General features: G+C 46.4%; 1 protein-coding gene and 1 long non-coding RNA gene across 2 annotated transcripts in view; both read right to left on the bottom strand.

The window, feature by feature from the left end:
* Positions 1–7,190: 7,190 nt before the first annotated feature.
* LOC125425176 lies at positions 7,191–9,341 on the bottom strand. The gene is made up of 2 exons (XR_007243325.1): positions 9,156–9,341; positions 7,191–7,458 (listed from the first exon to the last, which is right to left on the bottom strand). It is a non-coding gene; the product is annotated as an uncharacterized LOC125425176 (long non-coding RNA).
* A 946-nt stretch (positions 9,342–10,287) lies between these two features.
* SUCLG1 (succinate-CoA ligase GDP/ADP-forming subunit alpha) overlaps positions 10,288–25,114 on the bottom strand; it is a 28,609-nt gene continuing 13,782 nt past the window's right edge. The window contains exons 4-9 of the mRNA XM_048482743.1: positions 21,072–21,175; positions 17,727–17,843; positions 16,180–16,392; positions 14,848–14,905; positions 12,641–12,724; positions 10,288–10,476 (exon numbers count right to left, since the gene is read on the bottom strand). Coding sequence (XP_048338700.1) covers positions 10,304–10,476; positions 12,641–12,724; positions 14,848–14,905; positions 16,180–16,392; positions 17,727–17,843; positions 21,072–21,175 — 749 coding nt within the window. The 3' untranslated portion in view covers positions 10,288–10,303. The remainder of the gene's footprint in view (positions 10,477–12,640; positions 12,725–14,847; positions 14,906–16,179; positions 16,393–17,726; positions 17,844–21,071; positions 21,176–25,114) is intronic.

The raw sequence follows: 25,114 nt of genomic DNA, 5'->3' as shown, positions 1-25,114 counted from the left end.
CATAGCAGCATCCCAGAGAATGTACAAGGGAGGGTTGTCAACCGAGAGCCCAAAGCAGGAGAAAGATGCAGTGCGACTGGCAGAGATTTGTCCTTGGAAGAGGGTTATTTAATGTGAAACACACAGTCAATCTTCTTTTCCCCACCAGGCCTGTAAGCGCCTTCCTGTCAGAGCTCTGCTCTCCAGCTCCACCAGACAAACAAAACCCACTCGGAAGACTGAGAAACTTTACAAAGCTCACCTGTGGGTAGAGTTTCCACAAATGTTTTGGTATCATTAACACATAGCTTCTTCGAAACCTCATCATCCTTGAGAGCCTGAAACTGGGAGATGTTTTGGAAAGGCACTTGATACGAAGTATTGGGTCAGTCCCTGGTTTGCCCAGGACAGGGTTTACACATTCCCCATTCCTCCACAGGAGCAACAGCTCTAATCTAGCAACCCGGGTTTGATTCCCCACTCCTCCACAGGAGCAACAGTTCTAATCTAGCAAACTGGGTTTGATCCCCACTCCTCCACAGGAGCAACAGTTCTAATCTAGCAAACTGGGTTTGATTCCCCACTCCTCCAGAGGAGCAACAGCTCTAATCTAGCAAACCAGGTTTGATTCCCCACTCCTCCACAGGAGCAACAGCTCTAATCTAGCAAACTGGGTTTGATTCCCCACTCCTCCACAGGAGCAACAGCTCTAATCTAGCAAATCGAGTTTGATTCCCCACTCCTCCAGAGGAGCAACAGCTCTAATCTAGCAAACTGGGTTTGATTCCCCACTCCTCCAGAGGAGCAACGAGAAACTCCCCTAATCCTAGCAGAAAGAAACCCGGTTTGATTCCCCACTCCCCTCCACACTTGAGCAGTAGTGAACCTAATAATCTATAGGCAGAGCAGGTTTGGTGATTCCCCATTCCTCCACGGATCTAATCTGGAGAACTGGGTTCAATTCCTAACTCCTCATGAAGCCTGCTGAGTGACTTTGGGCTACTCACGGTTCTCTCAGAACTCTCTCAGCCCCATCTACCTCGAAATATGTCTTTATTTTGTAATCTTTTCTTTTGTTGTTTTAAATTAATTGAAAATAAAGAGTTTTTTTTAAAAAACGGGAAAAGATGTCTTTTGTGGGGAAAGGAAGGAAAGGACTTTGTAAGCTACTCTGGGACTCCTTATGGTTGAAAAAAAGCCAGGTATATATCTTCTAAACTCTTCTAGATTTGACAGAATTGTAGATGCAGAAAGGGGGACAGAAATTCTGGTTTCCACATGTATATTTTTCTAGCATTCTTTGCTTGTGTTCAGGAGTGGTTCAGAATATTTGAGTCGGAGTCCAACTTACACGGGCCTAGATGAATTTTGGAATACTTCTGAGGTAAATCTTACACAGTTCTCCTGCCTGAATAGGTCCAGGGTCAATGAATGACCCCAGAGCGCAACTCGGGGTTTTAAAGAAATTCATCTCGATATCCACGTTGAGAATGGAATTGAAAGAAAAACCACAACCCTCTCAGCCTGTAGGTTGTGGAAGGATGATGGAAAATCCTTTGAGAGGAATTGTTTTCTCACACAGCTGTCATTACTCAGACATTAAATCCAACCTGACAAAAGAAACTTTTTCACTCGAGCAGCTTCCATTCCCTGTTGGATTCCTAGAGAATCATTTCCACCTCAACAACCCCCAGATGAATCAGAGTGCTGTATCATTAGGATGATGACGACACAGGTCTTCTCCCAGGTAGGAGGTTTTTTGCCCCCTGTTCAAACCCTGTTAACAAGACAGCAAATGCGGTGTTTGAGAACATCTTGAAGAGCTTTTGGGTTGGGGGCCTGAACATGCAGATCCTCACAATACTAAAACCAGAAGGCATACCTTGAAAATGCTAGAGGGAAGAATTAGGACGAAGAAGAAGAAGAAGAAGAAGAAGAAGAAGAAGAAGAAGAAGAAGAAGAAGAAGAAGAAGAAGAAGAAGAAGAAGAAGAAGAAGAAGAAGAAGAAGAAGAAGAAGAAGAGGAGGAGGAGTTTGGATTTACACCTCACCTTTCTCTCCTGTAAGGAGATTCGAGGTGGCCTACAAGCTCCCTTCCCTTCCTCTCCCCACAACAGACACCTTGTGAGGTAGGTGGGACTGAGAGAGTTCAGAGAGAACTGTGACCAGCCCAAGGTCCCCCAGCAGGAATGTAGGAGAGCAGAAAGGAGGAGTTTGGATTTATATCCCCCCTTTCTCTCTTGCAGGAGACTCAAAGGGGCTTACAATCTCCTTGCCCTTCCCCCTCACAACAAACACCCTGTGAGGTGGGTGGGGCTGAGAGATCTCTGAACTGTGACTAGCCCAAGGTCACCCAGCTGGCGTGTGTGGGAGTGCACAGGCTAATCTGAATTCTCCAGATAAGCCTTCACAGCTCAGGTGGCAGAGCTGGGAATCAAACCCGGTTCCTCCAGATTAGATACACGAGCTCTTAACCTCCTACGCCACTGCTGCGCCACTGCGCCACTCCTATGCCACTGCGCCTCCTACACCACTGCGCCACTCCTACGCCACTCCTACGAATGTTTCTTCACACAACTAGTGATTGGTGTTTGGAATATGCTGTAACAGGAGGTGGTGATGACCACTAAACTGGATAGCTTTAAAAGGGGCTTGGACAGATTGATGGAGGAGAAGTCGATCTATGGCTACCAGTCTTGATCTCAGATTGCAAATGCCTTAGCAGACCAGGTGCTCAGGAGCAGCAGCAGCAGCAGGCCATTGCTTTCACATCCTGCACGTGAGCTCCCAAAGTGGGACACTGCAAGTAGCAGAGTGCTGGACTAGATGGACTCTGGTCTGTTCCAGCAGGCTCTTTCTGATGTTCTTATCCTATGACTATGGTCACCAGCCTTCAAGAAGGGACTGGAGACCTCCTGGAATGACAAGCGATTTCCAGACGACATAGATCAGTTTCCCTGGAGAAAATGGGTGCTTTGGAACATGGATTGCGTGGCATTCTACCCTCCTGAGATCTCTCCCCTTCTCCATCTCCACTCAGGCACACCTTTGATTTTATGCCAGTCAAATGACCATAGAAGAAACCTGTCCATCCATTTGTCACCTCGGCTTTATCCAAGTCAGGTCCGTCTGTTTCAGAGGTGGGATGCATCAGGTTCTCACAGGTTCCCGAGAGTAGGTTACTAATCATTTGTGTGTGCCGAGAGGCGGTTACTAATTGGTGATTTTGCCACGTGATTTTTGCCTTAGTTACGTCCCTCCTCTCAGCAGTAGCGCGCAGAACTTGAAGCAGACTAGCAGGAGGTGCACTGGCGTGCGTGGCAGCCTGCACGCATTTGTTTCTCGCCCAAGGACCGGCGCAATGGCTGCGTCCTTGCCACAGCCCCATCCAGGAATGCCCCAGGAAGAATTAGGACTAATAAAAGGAAACAAACATGTGATTGGTGTTTGGAATATGCTGCCACAGGAGGTGGTGATGGCCACTAACCTGGATAGCTTTAAAAGGGGCTTGGACAGATTTATGGAGGAGAAGTCGATCTATGGCTACCAATCTTGATCCTCCTTGATCTCAGATTGCAAATGCCTTAGCAGACCAGGTGCTCGGGAGCAGCAGCAGCAGCAGAAGGCCATTTCTTTCACCTCCTGCACATGAGCTCCCAAAGGCACCTGGTGGGCCACTGCGAGAAGCAGAATGCTGGACTAGATGGACTCTGGTCTGATCCAGCAGGCTAGTTCTTATGTTCTTATTTCCCCAAAAAGGTAAACCTTGCTGACGGCTCTTCTGGCTCACTCCTTCTCTGGCTTCAACAACCAGAAGAGAAGCTTCAAACTGACTCACGTTTCGGGTCTAGTATCCTCCGTTAAGATAACTTGACGTTGAGAATGGAGACTTTGGATAGCCAAGGAGGAGATGGCAGTCCGATAACCCAAGCAATTATCCAACTCAAAGGCAGCCGGCTCTCTTTTTAACTTCCTTCTCTATTTATTTTGCCAGTCTCTTTGACAAGAATTTATAACCCACTTAAGAGTTTTTTCTAGGCTGAGAAGACTAGTTTCTAATGACTATGGCTGGTAGCTGCCACCGTTCCCCCAAAGGGCACATGAATCAGTATGCTGCCCCGTGGCTTCTTTGTGTCACTAAAATCAGATACCAATTTCCCCAGATGATTACAAAAGCCATTAAATAAACTCCCAGACAGTCTTGTTCCTTTCTCTGCAGCAAACAGGGCTTTGGTTAAATAAAAAGAAATGAAGAATATTATCACGGTCGTGAAGAACAGGTTTGCAAGATAAAGTCAATCTCCCCCAACGCAAGCGAGGGTTCGCGCACTTTGAAACCTCCAGGGCTAGAAATGTGATTGTTTCCCCTCAAAACTATAGATGTCCAATGTACAGCAGACTGAGAAAGTGTGGTGGAATGGGTAAAAGTGGCGAATTCTAATTGGGAGAACAGGGTTTGATTCCCCACCTGCCCACATGATTAGGGGGCTCTTAAGATGTTCAGAAGTGGTTTGCCATTGTGTACTTCTGGGTAGCAACCCTGAATTTCCCTGGTGATCTCCCTTAACCAGGGCCCTCCTTGCTTAGCTTCAGACATTCGATAAGTCTGGGCTAGCGTGGTGTAGTGGTTAAAAGCAGGTGCACTCTAATCTGGAGAACCGGGGTTGATTCCCTGCTCTTCCACTGGAGCTGTGAAGACTTATCTGGGGAACTAGATTAGCTTGTGCACTCCAACACATGCCAGCTGGGTGACCTTAGGCTAGTCACAGTTCTTTTGAGCTCTCTCAGCCCCATCCCACCTCACAGGGGGTTTGTTGTGAGGGGGGAAGGGAAAGGAGATTGTAAGCCCCTTTGAGTCTCCTTACAAGAGAGAAAGGGGGGGGGATATAAATCCAAACTCTTCTTCTTCTTCTTCCTCTAGCCTAGATTATCCAGGTCCTCAGCCTCCTCAGTAGGTCTGCTGAACTGCTTAGAAAAATATTAGGAAAACAGAAGCCACAACAGCCAAAAAGGAGGACATTTTTAGGGGTTGGGGATTCCAAAAATGCAACCCTTGCACATCCTTTTGCCAAGAAGCATGAAAGTGGGCTCACATGCATGCGCATAAACTACGCTTCATTTCTGTTGATACGAATACAAACTCAGAAACTTCATCCAGAATTTACGTTCACGGACTCCATGGGTTTATTATTCCACGCCCGTGGGAGGCATTTGTTTCTGCCCGTCAGTAGCAAAACTTATCAGCTGAGGAGCTCTGACAATTTGCAGGAAATATTGATTGTTGACGCATTCCCTTTTATTTAATTGAAATAATTTGTTACAGGAAAGAGCAGGGAAAATATTCCAGCAGCGATAGACACAACGTACAATAAGCTTTCCCTTCCTGGGATGGACTAGCCTGGTCCTGTCAAATCTCAGAAGCTAAGTTGGGTTGCCCCTAGTTGGTCCTTGGATGGCAGACCACCCAAGTTCAGGGTTGCTATGCAGAGGGAGGCAATGGCAAACCACCTCTGAACGCCTCTGGTCTTGAAAACCCTTCAGGGCCATCTTGCGTCAACTGGGACTTTACACCACTTTGCTCCGCCTGTCCTCAAAAAGGCCCACTCAAGGAGGCCACAGGTGGAAGATGAAATATCAGCGTGGTGTAGTGGTTAAAAGCAGGTGCACTCTAATCTGAAGAACCGGGTTTGATTCCCCGCTCTGCCACTTGAGCTGTGGAGGCTTATCTGGTGAACCAGATCAGCTTGTGTACTGCAACACATGCCAGCTGGGGGACTTTGGGCTAGTCACAGTTCTTCGGAGCTCTCTCAGTCCCACCTACCTCACAGGGGGAGGGAAAGGAGATTGTAAGCCCCTTTAAGTCTCCTACAGGACTATAGAATTTAAAAGAATTCTTCCTATAGGATAAAGAAGAATTATTTCTATAGAAGAATTTAAGAACATAAGAACGAGCCAGCTGGATCAGTCCAGAGTCCATCTAGTCCAGCACGCTGCTACTCGCAGTGGCCCACTAGGTGCCTTTGGGAGCTCACATGCAGGAGGTGAAAGCAATGGCCTGCTGCTGCTGCTGCTCCTGAGCATCTGGTCTGCTAATGCATTTACAATGCAATTTGCAATCAAGGAGGATCAAGATTGGTAGCCATAGATCAGAGGTAGGGAACCTGCGGCTCTCCAGATGTTCAGGAACTACAATTCCCATCAGCCCCTACCAGCATGGCCAATTGCCATGCTGACAGAGGCTGATGGGAATTGTAGTTCCTGAACATCTGGAGAGCCGCAGGTTCCCTACCCCTGCCATAGGTCGACTTCTCCTCCATAAATCTGTCCAAGCCCTTTTTAAAGCTATCCAGGGTTAGTGGCCATCCCACCACCTCCTGTGGCAGCATATTCCAAAACCACCAATCCTGCGTTGTGTGAAAAAATGTTTCCTTTTATTAATTCTAATTCTTCCCCCCAGCATTTTCAATGAATGCCCCCTGGTTCTAGTATTGTGAGAAAGAGAGAAAAATTTCTCTCTGTCAACATTTTCTACCCCATGCATAATTTTATAGACTTCAATCATATCCCCCCTCAGACGTCTCCTCTCCAAACTAAAGAATCCCAAACGCTGCAGCCTCTCCTTATAAGGAAGGTGCTCCAGTCCCTCAATCGTCCTCGTTGCCCTTCTCTGCACTTTTTCTATCTCTTCGATATCCTTCGATTCCTGGGCTTTGTCTGTACGTATTTGTAATTTTCAAGTGTTGGTGAACAGTGTTTTATTTATTCATTATCTACTGAAGGTCAATGACCATATAAACTAATGAGAGGAGATGCCAGGGGTTGAACTGGTTCTACAAGCCAACAGATGCTTTCCCAGTAAGCCACAGATCCACCCAAACGTGTATGGCATGGTCCAACCACGTAACAGATAAATTCCTGTATGAAATAATACGCGATTCTCCCCAAAACCTAAACTCTTCATGGTTTGGCAAAATTTGACAACTGAACATCACTAGATGCAAAGAACAGACAGTTCGCTTGTGGATGACGAAGACTTCGCTGCAATATCGCAAAACTGCCTCTCAAAGAAATATTTTCTTTAAACACAGGGAAAAGCAATGACCGTTTAAAGTATATGCAAACAGGCTATTTCCTGCTAGTTTAGTTACAGGCTTTTGACAGCCTTGGACTGCGCTGACGAACAGAAATAACAGTGATCGACAAGCTCCGGGGTTTCAAATAAAATCAAGTTTAGTGGTAGATTTATTCTTTTTTTTCTATGATGTACAATCGTGTCTGAACAGAGGAGCCACTGAAATAAACCTTGTGGCTTTAAAGCTGAATTCAGAAAAACCGATGTATTCGGGCAAAGAAAAATTAGCATGTGACAAGGACGGAGAGACGCAGGAGGTGACAGGCTGTGTTGGTATTTCGGCGGTATTTCAGTGACGGCACGTTTCAGCGGATCCTCGCCTTACAGCATTTTTCTCTTCTCAAACTCCTGGGGGGGTTAAAAAGGAAAGAGGGCCGGGTGAGAGTCGCGACAAGCAGGAAGACGACTGCTCCCCTCGGTGAGAACTCAAACAGAATTCTTAAGAGAAGGTGCCTTTGTTTGCGCTGTCCCTAATAAAGGACAACAGGTCCTTAAAAAAATAAATAAAGCGAAAGTCCCCGCCCACCCCATCGTCTTCTCAAACCTTTCCCTTCTCAGAATCTCCATTTCAATGTCTGCCTCTCTTTTTGTTTTGACCTTAAGGACAAACAGGTATTAAGTGTTAAATTGATCATTCCATCTTTGCCAAGTTTATCTTAAGGCCCCGTGACTGAGCGCTGGGCTGTATTTTATCGGGAAAGAATGTTGTTCACCGCTTAGAGCAGTGATGGCGAACCTTTTCGAGACCGAGTGCCCAAATTGCAACCCCAAACCCACTTATTTATCGCAAAGTGCCAACCCGGCAATTTAACCTGAATGCTGAGGTTTTAGTTTAGAAAAAATGGTTGGCTCTGAGGCATGCGTTACTCAGGAGTAAGCTTGGTGGTAGTTGGCTTTGCTTTGAAGCAACTATGCAACTCTTCCAACGGGTGAATCATGACCCTAGGAGGGTTTACTCAGAAGCAAGCCCCATTGCCAGCAACCGAGCTTACTCCCAGGTAAAGGATTGTGCTTTAGTTCTTCGCATGAAAATCAGTGGGGCTTAATAGGGTTACCTACACTGCTTCCCCCAAACTAGGTCTTAGGTTTAATGCTAATAATCGAGCCCAGTGGCTCAGGCTAGCCTAGATGTGTGTGTGTGTGGGGGGGGGGGGATATGACTCTGTTTGCAAGTGCCCACAGAGAGGGCTCTGAGTGCCACCTCTGGCACCCGTGCCATAGGTTCGCCACCACCGGCTTAGAGCCTCTTGCAATGGGAGACAGTGGTCTAAAATAGAATAAATAAAATAAATGAATCGTTGAGAGCATCTTGGTGGCCTTCCCTGCCTTCCCCTCCACCGGTATTTATGCACCATATTGGATTTTATTGTGAGGCGTTTTATTGGTTTTGTATTGTACTGTTCTGGTATGAATGTGTTGGTAGCCACTCTGAGCCTGCTTTGGTGGGGAAAACGGGGTACAAGTTTAATAAATAAATAAACAGGGCACACAGCAACAGGCCCTCAGGAAATAAACAGGGCACACAGCAACAGGCCCCCACTCCATTCCTGCACCTGGACAGGTGTGTGTGGGAGGACAGGACCACTGCGCCCAGGACTGCCACACTGCGTGCCTGATTTAAATCATGGCCTCTCTGCAATTTTTACAAATGCTTCTAAAATCTGGAAAACCAGGTTTATTCCCTGCTCTGTCACTTGAGCTGTGGAGGCTTATCTGGTGAACCAGATTAGCTTGTGCACTCCAACACATGCCAGCTGGGTGATCTTGGGCTAGTCACAGTTCTTCTGAGCTCTCTCAGCCCCACCTACCTCACAGGGTGTTTGTTGTGGGGGTGGGGGAAGGGAAAGGTGATTGTAAGCCCCTTTGAGTCTCCTTATAGGAGAGAAAGGGGGGGTATAAATCCAACTCTTCTTCAAATGGCCCTGGCAGCCACGGGATGAATCCGTGGCCACCATCACTAGTAGTCTGGCTCCCAAACAAGCCATGCATCATTCTGGACATCTATCCAGAAACGGTCTCAGGGTGTCTAGACCTGCTTCGCTAACCTTGTACATCGTGGAGCCCAGCTGAGCAGGAGACATGCTGACCACGACCCCGGCGTTCTGCAGGGCAGCAATTTTCTCTTTCGCTCCCCCTTTTCCACCAGCAATGATGGCGCCGGCGTGGCCCATCCTTCTGCCGGGAGGAGCTGTGATCCCGGCGATGAAAGAGACCACCGGCTTGGCGTCTGGACCCTTTGAGGGAAGACAACGTGGTTAAAAATAATAAAGTAGTAGTAGTAGTCCAAGACAGCACAGCTGGCTGAGAGGCAGACATCTAAGTTCAAGGCAGCAGATACCAAAATTATGCCTAGAAGTGAAGATTTGGGGCAGGGGGCAAAAATGCAGATGCATGCAGAAAATTCCTGTCCAGAACACAGGGTCATGAAATCCAAGCGGATAGTTCAGCAATCCTACTGGATGGACCAGTTTCGGCAACTGAAATTTCAGGTAGAAACGAACATGAGGACTAGGCTCAATGTCAAAAGTTCCAGTGGCCCAGGGAAGGCAGGGTGGCCACTTCTGGGAGGCTGGGGCAGGGAACCCGTGGGGAATCCTACCATGTGGAATCCTGGTTTCTGATGGGTTCTACCTGCAGCTGCACAGGCAACAGGGCCAGACAAAATCTTGTCACCCCATGGAAGCCCACTAGGTAAGTTTTAAGGGGTTTACTGTAAGGTTGCAATGCAACCTTGACAGAATGTCTGCTGTAATTTATGGCAGGATGCCCGGAATGGTTATCAGTTGCTGTCTGCTTGCCTGTGTGAAACTGTCTGTGTGAGAACTTGGATTGTTTACTTTCTTTTAAGCGGGAACTTATCTGAAGCCCATAAAAGCGGCTGCCTGGGTTCTGGAATTTAGTTCCTGCATTGCCTGTATTTGACTAAGGATGCCAGCTCTATAAAGGACTTGCTATAGTTACTTTTGATTGGACTTTACTGATTCATTACATTATGCAGGAACTAAATTCCATAAAAGCAGCTGCCTGGGTTCTGGAATTTAGTTCCTGCATTGCCTGTATTTGACTAAGGATGTCAGCTCAATAAAGGACTTGCTACAGTTACTTTTGACTGGACTTTACTGGTTCGTTACATTTACCCTGTCTCTTCTCAAGAATACAGCATTTCCAGGAAATAGTCTGGCTTTACAGCAAGTTATTTATTTTTTTCTTTGAGGAATTGACGAAGCGTCTTCTTCGGCATCATCCCAGCCGCATCCTGCGCTTCTATCATCAGAGATGATCTCCTTCCATGGGTATTTGGGTCCTTCAGGTAGACCTCCAGACAATCGATAAAATTTGTCCCGTTGAATGGGTCTCCTCCGATTCCTGAAGGGATTCAAAGACAGCCATGATGACAAGCCACGCCCCCAGTTCCAGTGGTCCATTTGGTCACTGAAGCGGCCATCTTGAGTTGCGTGCCTTTTTGCAACAAGAGACATGCAATACTTTTCCATCGGCCGTTACAAAGGGTCGCTACCTATCTATCCCTCTCCAGGATCGGGTCTGTCCACACTGTAAAAGCCAAGTGGAGACTCTTGCTCACATTATACTTGACTGTCCAAGATATGTGGGTATTAGGAATTTCTCTCCTGGGCGGGTCTTAGACAAATCTGAAAGAGACTCTGACAACTCTGTTGTGGAGCTTTTGTTAAATAACACAGAGGCCATGCTCTTGGAAAAAGTAGCAAAATTTCTTTTACAAGTGACAGAACTTTCTAAGTAACGTCCAATGCTAGATACAGTTTACCTGTCTGTGTTTTGAATGTACTTTTGATTTGTACTTTAGAAATGTCTGTAACACTCTGTTTTAATATGCCTAATAAAGGTTGTTGTATTGAAATGGCTGGAATGGGAGAGATTCCTGCCTTTGAATACCTGCAGGGATGTATGTGTGGAAGATGAGGGTTAAATCCCACATCCAATGCCAGATTCAATACAGACATGAGAAGACAGACATGTAACTTTGGGGTAGTTTGTTCTTTCAACAAGATTGAATTACCAACCTCCTGGGAGAAGGGATACTCAAGACCACAAGCTTATAATCTGTCACCAAATATACAAGACAAGTGCTTTATGACCGATGAGCCACTGAAACCATGTGGTCTGGCCCAGTCGTTCCTAGTTCCACCCCGATCTATGGCTTCTTAAAGCTACGATTCAATCTTTGCACACAGACATTTCCCAACCAGGCAAACAAGTGGAGCTGGGAAACCAGCCAGATGTGGCTCTCTCCCTCAGCCGTGGAGCTCTTCAGCAATTTTTAGGGTGATTTTGCCTGCTGCTTCGGTGGGTGATTTTGCCTGCTGCTTGAGTCTCCTTACAGGAGAGAAAGGTGGGGTATAAATCCAAACCTTTCTTCTTCTTTTTCTTCTTCATTTCCAGAGACTCTAGTCTTCTCTTAATGTGACCAAACTACAATAGCCTTAGTTTAGTCATTTAATCTTCCAGGGAAAGTTCAAGGTTGATTTGATCTAAAAACCAATTATTTGGCAGTCCACGGTATCGTTAAAACTCTCTTTCCAATACACTGCTCTCAGCTTCCTCGACACAAACCTTTAGCACTTTAACATGTGCATCCACACCTGTGCCTTTCTGCAAACCCGGGGAGTATTCCAAATACATAAAAGTGCCTGCCTTTTCTGCAGGTAGGCCCATTGTGTGGATATTATTATCCACGGGGGAGGGCAGATAGTCTGCAATCTATACATATAAAAATCTATCAGTGCGTTTTCCTGCTGACAGGTAATCTCCCAAACTACTGGACCGATTGCTTTGGAATTTTCACACAATGTCGCATTCGCGTGCGGTCAGGTTTCCATACTGTTTCCACACCTCCTGTTGTGTACATGTCACAACTGGATACATCAAATCCAGTTATTGTGTACATGCCACACCTGTGACAGTTGGAACCACAGTTCTGTTCCGCAACAGTGCCATCTGCTGGCCGTCAAAGCAACACCCTCTGGCCGTCAAAGCAACACCCTCTGATACAAGGGAAACAACCATGCCTTCCTTGAAAACCACTGCCTTATGGAATGAAAGGGATGGGGTCCGCCATCTGGACATGACCCACACACCCTAGCAGAGGAAGGGGAAGGTGAGGGAGGGTCCGGGGGTTTGCTGGACCAAATGCTCTGAAATTTGAACACAACGTAGCTCATGCCTCCCAGCGTCTTTTAAGCTAGATAATTCGCCTGAAAGGGAAGGGAGTGAAAGGGACAGGGCCAGTCACCTGCACATGGCCCACCCACCCTAGCAGAGGAAGGGGAACGTTAGGGAGGGACAGGATGGGTTGCCATGCAAGGGAACGGGAGAGAGGGAGGGGAGCAAGGGGCTCCTTGCCCCTCCCTTGCAATCATTGTGCAATGACACATTTTCGAACCATTCGCTTCCCCTTTTCTTTCTTTTCCACTTCACCAGACTCAGCTACAGCAATGCGTGGCCGGGCCCGCTAGTTAGATATATTGATGAGAAAATAAGAGAAACCCACCAACACAAAAGGATTGTCCCAGCCCTACTTGAGTTGTCTGATGAACAGCTTCATACGTTAGGGTGCCGGATCTTGATACAATACCTGAAGAGGGAGATAAATTTTGAAATAAATTATAGCAGCAAGCCAAGTCTTCGCATGTCTTGATATCTATGCCCCAGGGGCTATAAACAAGAAAGTGAACGCTCAGTTGCAATTATGATTTTCTGAGACACAATGCAATACCACTCTTCAATCAACAGTGGCTCAAGTCTGTCCAACCCGTACCAGGGAACCGAGAAAGTGGCTAGTAATAGTTTCCCGTCGGCTGCAGTCCGTTGATTCGAAAGCAAACAAAGCAGCAGAGAACTCATTCAATGCAAACAGATGAACAAGAAATTGCCTTATCCCAAATCAGAATCAGATTTTAGATGCAACCAAACACACACACGAACTGTGAAAGAGCTAAGAAATACACTGTACGTCACTCCAAAAATATCACAATGTAGTTACCACACCAGTTCTTTTTACCATAAGCAACACATCCACGTCATCAATTTAATCAATGTGTACCAACGCTGAAGTACATAATAATGGCCAAGTGTACATGCATACTACCAATCACAATAAATACCCTGTTTCCCCGAATATAAGACATCCCCGGAAAATAAGACATAGTAGAGGTTTTGCTGAAGTGCGAAATATAAGGCATCCCCCAAAAGTAAGACGTAGCAAAGTTTTTGTTTGGAAGCATGCCTGACTAACAGAATACAGAAATATAAGACATCCCCTGAAAATAAGACATAGCGCATCTTTGGGAGCAAAAATTAATATAAGTGACTAGAGTACTTATATTTGGGGAAACACGGTAGTTGCAACACTAATAAACACTGAAAAAGTTTCATGCTCATAAAAAAATAAATATACATTCTGGCAACAGGCAAATACAATGAATGTAGCACTGCATGAATCTACAGGAGGCATTTCTGGGTTAAATCACTCCTGTTTCGTAACTCTTTCTCAATGTATTCATCCAGACAAATGGTATCAGAGGAGGAGAAAAAAGTCCCACTACTTGATGAATTACACCACAATAAAATGATACTCATTCCAAAAATCTTTATCTCTCCTGACTGGAAGAGACTCCAAGGTTGAGTTCCTTCACAATACCTTCTCCCTGATCCTTTTAAGTGGAAATGCCAAGTACTCAGGACCTTCTGCCTCCCAAACAGGCTCCATCACAGAGCTACTGGCCTGTCCCCAAATGCTGTGTTCATGCCAGCAAAATGAAAGCATCAAAAATTCAAGCAGACCTGCCCCTTTTCCCACCAGCAGGACGCCAATCGTCAATGGGTCTGAAACCAATCTGGGAGAGGGCAACTCCAAATAATCAAATCTGAATTTGAGACTGCAGTTGCAATCAACTAGTGTGGCATAATGGTTAAGAGCGGGGGACTCTACCTGGAGAACTGGGTTTGATTCCCCACTCCTCCACGTGAGTGGCAGACTCTTATCCGATGACTTGGATTTGTTTCAAGTGGCAGACTCTTATCCGATGACTTGGATTTGTTTCAAGGAGCAGCAGTGGCGTAGGAGGTTAAGAGCTCTTGTATCTAATCTGGAGGAACCGGGTTTGATTCCCAGCTCTGCCGCCTGAGCTGTGGAGGCTTATCTGGGGAATTCAGGTTAGCCTGTGCACTCCCACACATGCCAGCTGGGTGACCTTGGGCTAGTCACAGCTTCTCAGAGCTCTCTCAGCCCCACCTACCTCACAGGGTGTTTGTTGTGAGGGGGGAAGGGCAAGGAGATTGTAAGCCCCTTTGAGTCTCCTGCAGGAGAGAAAGGGGGGATATAAATCCAAACTCTTCTACTCTTCTTCTTCTTTCCCTGCTCCTGCACGTGACATCAATGGAACAAGAATCTGATTTGGTATAAGGGAGCTTTGTACAATCATGCAACTGCAGGGAATAGCAAAACACAGCCATTTCCTGAATAATTGTTTCTGTTGGCTACAGGACTTGTTCCTGAATCCAGCCTACATGCCACAACAGACTGTTACAGCAAAGCTGGGCAGGCTGATCCAGATCAGGATGGCCGCATTCCGGTCTATTTGCTCAAGTTGCGACAGTGAGGAGCCACCTCTTTGAAGGCGCTGCCACCATACAATACAATTACAATGAGATCAGCAGGACTTTTGAGGTATGTCAAAACCATCGACAAGATCTTACCAATTCTGCCTTTCTTGTGAATGTGGCCGGGCATGATGCCGATTTTACATTCTCCGGGCTGCAAAACAAACCAACCAAAACAGAAATTGGACCAGACTTCCCTTGATATATCAGGAATCCCAGAACTGTTTGAAAGCCCACTGCTTTAAACTTCCGGTATACACCCAAATCCTTTTTCTCCTCCCCAGAAATTTTGGCATGCCCATTGCCCACTTTGCAGAATACTTGGAGAGAACTTCAACTGAGCTACTGACAAAGCCAGCAAAGTTTCATTGGCTCTCCAGTATATACACACAGAACCCATGTTATAGCGGCATACCGCAGCAGGCTTCCAGACTTCACTGAACGTCTTCAGAACAGGGACTGGCAACTTGCCAGGAAGAGAAGCTAACCTGCCATGTCTGATCCGGAATCTGGTGAACCCTAGTGGCTGATGTCTATGGTCGAAATCTCACCTTTTCATTAAATACTTGGATCCCGTCGGCCCTTTGGGCTCAAGCTGAAAGCCGTTCTACAATCTAAAAAGCTTTCTTTCAACTAGGTGGCTCTTCAAGTGGAGAAAGAGCCACTGAGGTTGGAAGAAGACTATCGGGAAGATGGTTGGATCCACCCAACTAGCTGGACTTCAGTAAGTTTCCCTTTCTCTCAGTTTCATTTGCTCCCTGCCCCACCAATCAGAAACATGCAGATAACAGTGTCAGGCAACCCCTGCACAGGTGCTGAATGTTACGGCATGACTATGAATATGAAGTTCTTTCAATGCCGAAAGTGCCATACAAATACCAAGTGTTACTACTGTCTTTTCATTGCAGGATACCAGATCTTTCCAGGATTTCCAGACACACGTTGGCTGTCCGTTATATCCCTAGTAACAGAATTATGAGGCAAATCCCATATTTGAGAGGGGATTTGAGAATCTGTTTTTTTCCCCATATCCCAACACAGCATGGTGTAGTGGTTAAAAGCTGGTGGACTCTAATCTGGAGAAAAGAGTTTGATTCCCCACTTCTCCACATGAAGCCTGCTGGGTGACTTTGGACTACCCATAGTTCTCGCAGAACTCTTGCAGTTCCACCTGCATTACAAGGTGCCTGTTGTGGGAAGAGGGCGGGAAGGAGTTTGTAAGTTGCTTTGAGACTCCTTAACAGTTCAGAAAAATGGGGTATTAATCAAAACTCTTCTTCTAACATAGTGTACCAGCTATAAAGGGGGGGAAATCCTGGAGCAGAGAAATACTTGGACCCCACGCTTCTCATCACTTTCGTTCTTCAAAGGGGACCCCCCACACACATTTGTGACTCCAACTTGCTTTAATGTCAACCAAGCCCTTACGTTGATGACTCCCGGGCAGTTTGGGCCGATGAGCCGCGTCTTGTTCTGGCGAAGCAATCGGTGCTTGACTCGAACCATGTCCTGCTGGGGAATGCCTTCTGTGATGCAGACCACCAGGGGGAGTTCGGCATCAATGGCTTCCGTGATGGCGGCAGCTGCAAATGGAGGTGGCACGTATACGGCAGAGGCAGTCGCACCCGTTTGTTCTTTTGCCTACGGGACAGCAATCCAAGACCGGGAAAAAATTTAAAAAACAAAACTCTGTTAAAATGTTCAATATAGTGTGTTGCCTGCACCCAGAATTTCTTTTTTATTGCTTGGAATTTCTTTTTTGGGCGGGTCAAATACATATATCCATAGGAATTCTGCCCATGAACGGCTACTGATTGAGGGCACCCCCTTTGGGGGTCCATAACTTTGGCTCTCCTGAACCAAACTTCACCAAACTCAGGTGATATCATCAGGACACTCTCCGAATGATACCCTGAAATTTTGTTGCCACTAGCAGGCCAAAATGTGAAAACACCAAAAAAAATCAGACGGACCTGAATATTCGCGTATATCGAAAATGTTATTTGTCTGATTCATGCATACAGATAATTTTATGCCTGAAAAAATCCAAATCCAAATTTTACCAAATTTCTAGGGTATTGACCAAGCCTAGTCACCATATATATGTGTAGAGATGTGTGTGTGTTTCTCTTTCTTTTATTATTATTACTGTGGAGAGGGTGTGTGTGTGTGTGTGGAGATTTGGATTCTTCTTTTTCTGTATCTGTTGCCTATATGTGTAAAATAAATAAAACTTTCATTAAATCCAGACCTTTTACCATTTTGGTCACCCAGCTCTGGACCCGTTCCAGCATGTCAATATCCTTCTTGAATTTAGGTGCCCAGAACTGGACACAGTATTCCAAGTGAGGTCTCACCAATGCAGAATACAGAGGTATCATTATGTCCCTTGATCTAGAAACTATACTCTTACTGATGAAGCCCAGAATAACATTGGCTTTCTTGGCTGTCGCATCACACTGCTGACTCATGTTCAGTTTGCGGTCTACTAGGACTCCCAGATCCCTTTCACATGTACTGCTGTCAAGCCAGAAATATATTTGGGGTATGTTACTTTATTTTTAGGTTTTAAACTGAGAATCTTTCCAACTATTATTGCAGCCTCCCTTCTACCACAAGGAAAAGCAGAATATAAATGTTTAATAATAAATAATAGATTGCAGTAGCACTTGCGGAAGGGAACATGCTCCCACAGGGCCACAAAGTTGGGTGGAAAGATGGCATATAAATGCTGTAAGTAAAGAAATCAACACTACAATCTCCAATATCCCCTGAATCCTGCCCTCAAAGACTGGGGAACCTCAACCACAAGGTGGGGGAGGGGGCACATAATAGGTTCTGAAGTGAGAGTGTGGTCAAAATCATTCCCTCCTCCTGGTAGTGGGAGAATCTTCTGTGAACAAAAATATATACTTCGAATCAATGGCTAATTTCCCTTCACTCTATTTCTTATCTTATGAACTATATAACATTACCTCTTGCACCGAGTTGAAGACGGGAAGCCCCAAATGAGTTTTGCCTCCTTTGCCCGGCGAAATTCCGCCTACTAGATTGGTGCCATACTCCAGCGCCTGCTGACTGTGAAAGGTACCCTGCGAGACACGGACAGACCGTGCGCAAAAGAAGATGAGCAAAGAAGAAAACGAACGGAATCCCACCGAAATTGACGGGAGTCGTACAAGGACACAGCAACGGGCACATCGAAATCAAAACCACGCTGTAGTTTCAGCCCCCTGGGAAGCTATGTTTTTACCGGAAGGGAAGGAACCCCAGTTTTTGATAACAGGAGAAGCACATAAATGTGGAATCTCCGGTTTACAGTGTAAAGGGGTACAGCCCAAACCGGGTGATAATTAATCTGAATGCAAAGGCCGGGCTACACAAAATGTGTCAATGATCTATTCTGCAGCTTTCACTGGAATGGAAGTTGCTAATTAGCAAATCAGCAACCTAGAAATACTCCCCTGTGACCACCAGACTAAGACTCGCGTAGCAGCAGTCAATGACGGAAAAACATTCCAAATGTTAACTGCGGAATGAGAGGCTATAAACAGAAGATGCCCTTTGTAGCACAGACAGGCTACGCGGCCCATCTGTCACACAGTAAGATGGCTACCCTTGCCTGTAATGGTCCTTAAAAGTCTCTTGAACTGTTATTTATTTTTACTCATTATTTTATCAGGTTTGCATATCGTCCCTCCCGATACAGGCTCTGGACGGCTTCCAACATTTACAAATCCATGTAATAATTAAAATATAATTTGCTTTAAACTCACAATGACATTTTACAAATGTTTGGGGTGGTTTGTGTAGAAAGGGCCCAGTCTCTCAGATGTGACAAGATCGGGCTAAAGGTACCATTTGGAATCCCAGGAAACCCTATACATATCATGCCTGCCTGCCAATCAATCCTTGTGAGTATCTTGGAACATGTTTGGAATACTTAGCTCATATTGAACTGAGGTGATTGGCTGTTGCCCCGCATAACCAATTACACAGGGCAACAGTACAACCAATCACTTCTGTTCCGTATGAGGCCAGTCCAAGATGGAAGGAACAACCTGGCTATAGTGGGGTCTTGCATGGAAGGGTCAGTGGCCATCATTCAAAAAAGCTTGCCCACTAGTACTGTGCTTCTCACCAAGGACCAAAGAAAAGTTTTTCCCCCACTCCCACAATACTAGAACTCAGGGTCATCCACTGAAACTGAATGGAACTCATACAGGATATACTTAACCTGTGGAATTCATTGCCACAAGATGTGGTCACACCCACACACACCACCTTGGACAAATTGGCTAAACCAAAACGCAACTTGTGTCCTAACAATGTCATAGAAACTCTTATCTCCAAAGGATAAGAACACCAAGCTGAAGAATCCAGCAAGCTGATCTGTCTCCGGTTTCTGACCAGATCTTGCTATCTTTGTAGGCCTGTGGAGTTAAGCTCTTTCTGCTCCTACAAGCACGAATTGTCCCCTTATCAGTATAATTGTTCCAATTTCTCTCAGGACAGCAATTTCGACACACTTCTCTAAGAAGAAGAGAGTTTGGATTTATATCCCCCCTTTCTCTCCTGCAGGAGACTCAAAGGGGATGACAATCTCCTTGCCCTTCCCCCCTCACAACAAACACCCTGTGAGGTGGGTGGGGCTGAGAGAGCTCCGAGAAGCTGTGACTAGCCCAAGGTCACCCAGCTGGCGTGTGTGGGAGTGTACAGGCTAAGCTGAATTCCCCAGGTAAGCCTCCACAGCTCAGGTGGCAGAGCTGGGAATCAAACCCGGTTCCTCCAGATTAGATACACGAGCTCTTAACCTCCTACGCCACTGCTGCTCTAAGGTTCCCAGTCTTGAGAGAAGTGTGCTGAAATGGTTGACAAGGGACAATTCATGCTAGATTGTGAAGACATGAGAATCGTCTAAGCCAGGATTGTGAACTTCATGACTGCTCAGCAGATGTTTATGAAGAGTAGGTTATGTTCGTGAGGGGTAAATGAAAGCTTGGTAGGCGCCTTCAGTATCAAGTAAGGGGTCTTTTTTTGGCAGGGGATGGTATCCAGTACAGAGGGCCCTTCCGCACATGCAGAATAACGCACTTTCAATCCACTTTCACAATTGTTTTGCAAGTGGACTTTGCTATTCCGCACAGTAAAATCCATCTGCAAAGTGAAGAAGAAGAGTTGGATTTATATCCCCTTTCTCTCCTAAAGGAGGTGGGGCTGAGAGAGCTCAGAAGAACTGTGACTAGCCCAAGGTCACCCAGCTGGGGTGTGTTGGAATGTACAGGCTAATCTGAATTCCCTAGTTAAGCCTCCGAAGCTCAGGCGGGGAATCAAACCCAGTTCCTCCAGATTAGAATACACCTGCTCTTAACCACTACGCCACTGCTGCACTTTCAATGCTTCAAGTGCATTGAAAGTGGATAGAAAGTGCATTATTCCACATGTGTGTAAGGGGCCAGAGTCCTGATAGCCGATTGGTACAAGGGGGTGCGTGTGAGCTTTCTCTGTTGCACCTCCCTTCATCATAGCCGCCCACTTGGAAGACTTTAAAAGGAGAGACGGCAAATTCACGGAGGATAGGCTTATCAATGGTTGTCAACCACAATGGAGCTCTACTCCCTCAAGTTCCAGAGGCAGTATTCTTTAAGAACATAAGAAAGAGCCTGCTGGATCAGACCAGAGTCCATCTAGTCCAGCTCTCTGCTACTTGTAGTGGCCCACCAGGTGCCTTTGGGAGCTCACATGCAGGAGGTGAAAGCAATGGCCTTCTGCGGCTGTTGCTCCCAAGCACCTGGTCTGTTAAGGCATTTGCAATCTCAGATCAAAGAGGATCAAGATTGGTAGCCATAGATCGACTTCTCCTCCATAAATCTGTCCAAGCCCCTTTTAAAGCTATCCAGGTTAGTGGCCATCACCACCTCCCGTGGCAGCATATTCCAAACACCAATCACACGTTGCGTGAAGAAGTGTTTCCTTGTATTAGTCCTTATTCTTCCCCCCCGCATTTTCAATGAATGCCCCCTGGTTTTTTAAATCGGTTGCTGTTGCATTCATCCTGATTGAGGGTTTCTTAAGAGGCAGCTGGTCAGCACTTGGTGGCCATCGTTCAGATCCAACATGGCTCTCCTTATGGCTCCTTGACAAACTTTGGAAGAACTCCAATCCAGCTTGAAAGCCACTGGACAGCCACCAACGCAGAGCCACTGGACAGCCACCAGCGCAGAGCCAAGACAGGAAGAGCATTGGGGTAAGAAATCTTGTCCCAACACGTTTCCTGTTTGTAATCAGACCTGCAAGCAATGGGCTGGCCAAACACATACCTGTCTGCCGGTAAAGCCTTGACAAATGACCTTTGTGTCTTTAGTGATGTAAAGGTTTCTTCGTGTTGCAGTGTAGGAACAATGCCGAACTCCATTTTTCTGCACTAGGAAAAAAATAAATAGGAAAAGACAATAGATAGCCTCGTGTTGCATTTCTGTAGCAGCTGCATCCCAGTTTCTGCAAGGATATGAGGAGAAGTATTGCCGAAGGTTTCCACACCCGTAATCAACTGGCTGTTGTGGGCTTTCCAGGCTGTGTAGCTGTTAGTCTGATGCTACCATTTTGTCTGCATCTACGGCTGGCATCTTCAGAGCTATGCCACAATAAAATGTGTTTTCTATGCCGCAGAGAGAAATACATCTAACTGTGACGTGCCTCTGAAGATGCCAGTCACGGATGCAGGCGGAACGGTAGCAGCAAAACTACCAGACTATAGTCACACAGCCTGGAAAACCCACAACAGCCAGATATAAGAAGAAGAGCTTTGATTTATATCTCCCCTTTCTCTCCTGTAAGGAGACTCAAAGGGACTGACAATCTCCTTTCCCTTCCCCCACAACAAACACCCTGTGAGGTGGGTGGGGCTGAGAGCTCCAAAGAACTGTGACTAGCCCAAGGTCACCCAGCCAGCGTGTGTCGGAGTGCACAAACTAGTCTGGTTCACCAGATAAGCCTCCACAGCTCAAGTGGCAGAGCGGGGAATCAAACCCAGTTCTCCAGATTAGAGCATGCCTGCTCTTAACCACTACACCGCGCTGGATTAAGAGAGTCCGTTCCATTTTGCAGATTGAGTGACATCACGCAACAAGAAGTCGCTGTTGTAGGCGGTTTACCTGCCTCAGTGAAAATTTGAGCCATGTCAGCGACATCATCAGAGTTGATCCTTCTGAGAGGGACTATTCTGCAAATTTTGCATCCTGGCTACCCACCACGCACTCACACATCCAAACAACCAAGCAGCCTCCCCATCCTCCCGAAGGAGCACCCAAAAGTCCCTTCTCAACTGCCAATAATAATCAATAGCAAAGCCGTTATTGGCATATAATAAAAAAGGAATGTATCAATAGAATACATAGCAGATATTTAAAACGATAAAATCCGAAAGGTTGAAAGAGCCAGGTTGACAAAGACTCAGAGCACGCTGCAGGAATTTATGCAACCAATTCTATTATTGCTGGATTCCGATTTGCCAAAAGAAATAATGTGCTAGTTTTATCGGCATGCCCTTTCCTTTCAGAAAGGGGGGGGGGGTTGTTCAAAAATTTAGCCCAGAAATTAACACGGAAAGGACAATGAGAAAGGACACATGGAGTGAACTCTACGGTTTGCCTGCAGGGGCAAAGTTTAGCTACATAAGGAATTCTTTTGAAATATCCCATACAATATGAATAAAGAATAGGTGTTCATGGACTACGATTCCCATCAGCCCATGCCAGCACGGCAAACTGGCCATGCTAGCAGGGGCTGCTGGGAATGGTAGTGGCACCCATGAGCGCCTGCCGCTCTGGGTCTAACCCCGTGGTGGCGAACCTTTGGCACTCCAGATGTTATGGACTACAATTCCCATCAGCCCCTGCCAGTATGGCCAATTGGCCATGTTGGCTGGGGCTGATGGGAATTGTAGTCCATAACATCTGGAGTGCCAAAGGTTCGCCACCACTGGTCTAACCTGTGCCTCATTATTTCAGGCGCTGATGTTTCCGGCGCCAGATTCAAAATGATTGCAGCCTCTTTTCCTGGCCCACAGCATACCGATTGCTCGCACAAAAAGACCGGAGAGCAACATGTGGAAAAATAAGCAACTGGATTCTCCCTCAGGAGTGGCAGGGAGGCATCATTCCTCTTAGCCTGATCATGCGGGAAGACTTCTCTAGATGTGAGAGAGGCACCTGGTGTGGTGGATGCTTGCCAAGGGAGGGAAAGGTTACAACGGGAGATGATGGCAGTTGTATCACACCCTGCTCTCTGTGGGCAATTCGACCACAACTTGAAACTCACTGAACTGCAAAGTCTACAATGGTTTGTGTGTGTGTGTGAAGTGCTGTCAAGGACACAAAGTAATGGAGTCAAGGTGCAGGAAAAGAGATTCCACCTTAACATTAGAAAGAACTTCCTGAGAACTGTCAGGGCTGTTCAACAGTGGAATGCACTGCCTCGGCGGTGGCGGCGGCAGCAGCGGCGGTGGAGGAGGAGGAGTTTGGATTTATATTCCCCCTTTCTCTCCTGCAGGAGACTCAAAGGGGCTTACAATCTCCTTGCCCTTCCCCCCTCACAACAAACACCCTGTGAGGTAGGTGGGGCTGAGAGAGCTCCGAGAAGCCGTGACTAGCCCAAGGTCACCCAGCTGGCGTATGTGGGAGTGTACAGGCTAATCTGAATTCCCCAGAGAAGCCTCCACAGCTCAGGCAGCAGAGCTGGGAATCAAACCCGGTTCCTCCAGATTAGATACACGAGCTCCTAACCTCCTACACTGCTTGGAGAGTGGTGGAGTCTCCTTATTTGGAGGTTTTTAAAGCAGGAGTGTTTTGATTGTGTGTTTCTGCATGGCAGGGGGTGGGACTTGATGGCCCTTAGGGTCTCTTCGAACTCTATGATTCTACAATTCTAAATCACAGCCGATTTATGGCAACCTTATGGGGTTTTCTAGACAGGAGACTACAACCTTTCACATAAAGATGTTAGTGGACTGTATATTCCTCCATCAGTGAACAAACATGCTGGACCTTCTTTGTTGTAGAATATTCTACCTGGGTCCGAGCGCCTGCTTCCCTCACCCATTTGAAAGCTTGAAAGTAAAATATATTTTGCCACAAGTGCTCTTGGATCAAAGTAACATGTTCTCAAGACTCTATAGAGGAGAGGCGAGTACACTTCTTCTGCTTCTAGAGGGTATATCTCTCATTTCAGCCCAGGGTGAGTGGCATTCAGGGAGCCAAAAATATTCATAGAAGCAAGGAAGACAACAAGTTATATCAACAGGCAACAAAAGGCTGCTCCGCCGTACTTTTATTGCTCGGTCGCCAAAGCATGATCTTTGTTCTCTCACTATTGCAAGGTATAAAACAATTACAGTTCTTCTCCTCCAGTTACACGTTCCACTAGACTGCACTGGAGATATGGGGCCTGGCCAAAGTCTTCCCAGCCTGAGGTTTTCCGACACAAAAACTGGAAATCTGGGGAGAAGTGAATAAAAACTGCTCAGAAAAAAACCCTGCTCTTTTGGCAGGAATGAAAGGCTTTTTAAGACCAGGTTGGACTCAGAACCAGAGACATGGGGCACAAAATTTCCCAGTGATACATCTCTCCATGGAAAATTTCCTGCTCCACCTATGCAAGCATAAACTCCGTTTAGCTGACAGGGCTGTTACGCTGCAAATCAATTGCGTTACTTGGGCTAAATGTGAGATACGAAGAACGGACAAACCCCGGCACTTGTAAACTCTGCATCTGCTTCCCGAGGGCTGTTGGACAATGAAATGCACTACCTCGGAGTTGGTGGAGTCTCCTTCTTTGGAGCTTTTTAAGGAGAGGCTGGATGGCCGTCTGTCAGGAGTGCTTTGATGGTGTGTTCCTGCATTGCAAATCCGGTTTTCCAGATTAGAGTTCACCGCTCCTATCCACTACACTACACTGGTTAACATCTATACTTTCGGCTCAGGACAATAAATGCCAACTCCAGCGGGACGGCCCAGAGGCAACTAGTAGGGATCTTAAGGTCGTTTGCAGAAGCTTTAACACAGCGAGCAGAATGAACTTCTCCTCAAGCCAAGATCGAGTTACCATCAGCAAGCCACAAGCTGGCACAAAGCAGCACATGCGTGGGGGGGGGGGGGAGTCCATAAGCCACCTTTTTGCAGAGGGCTACACATAATCAAGCACAGGCAAACACTTCCTTGGGCATGGGTTTTTAATCTGCAGCTCTGTGGCCGGGTACGAGGATATAAGCTGCAGAAGGCACGCACTGACGACAGCAAAACTCCCATCTGCCAAAATAGAAGAAGAAGAAGAAGAAGAAGAAGAAGAAGAAGAAGAAGAAGAAGAA

This window comes from Sphaerodactylus townsendi, unplaced genomic scaffold (assembly GCF_021028975.2).
Source record: "Sphaerodactylus townsendi isolate TG3544 unplaced genomic scaffold, MPM_Stown_v2.3 scaffold_20, whole genome shotgun sequence".
Lineage (NCBI taxonomy): Eukaryota > Metazoa > Chordata > Lepidosauria > Squamata > Sphaerodactylidae > Sphaerodactylus > Sphaerodactylus townsendi.
This window is presented reverse-complemented; position numbering and strand designations above follow the sequence as displayed.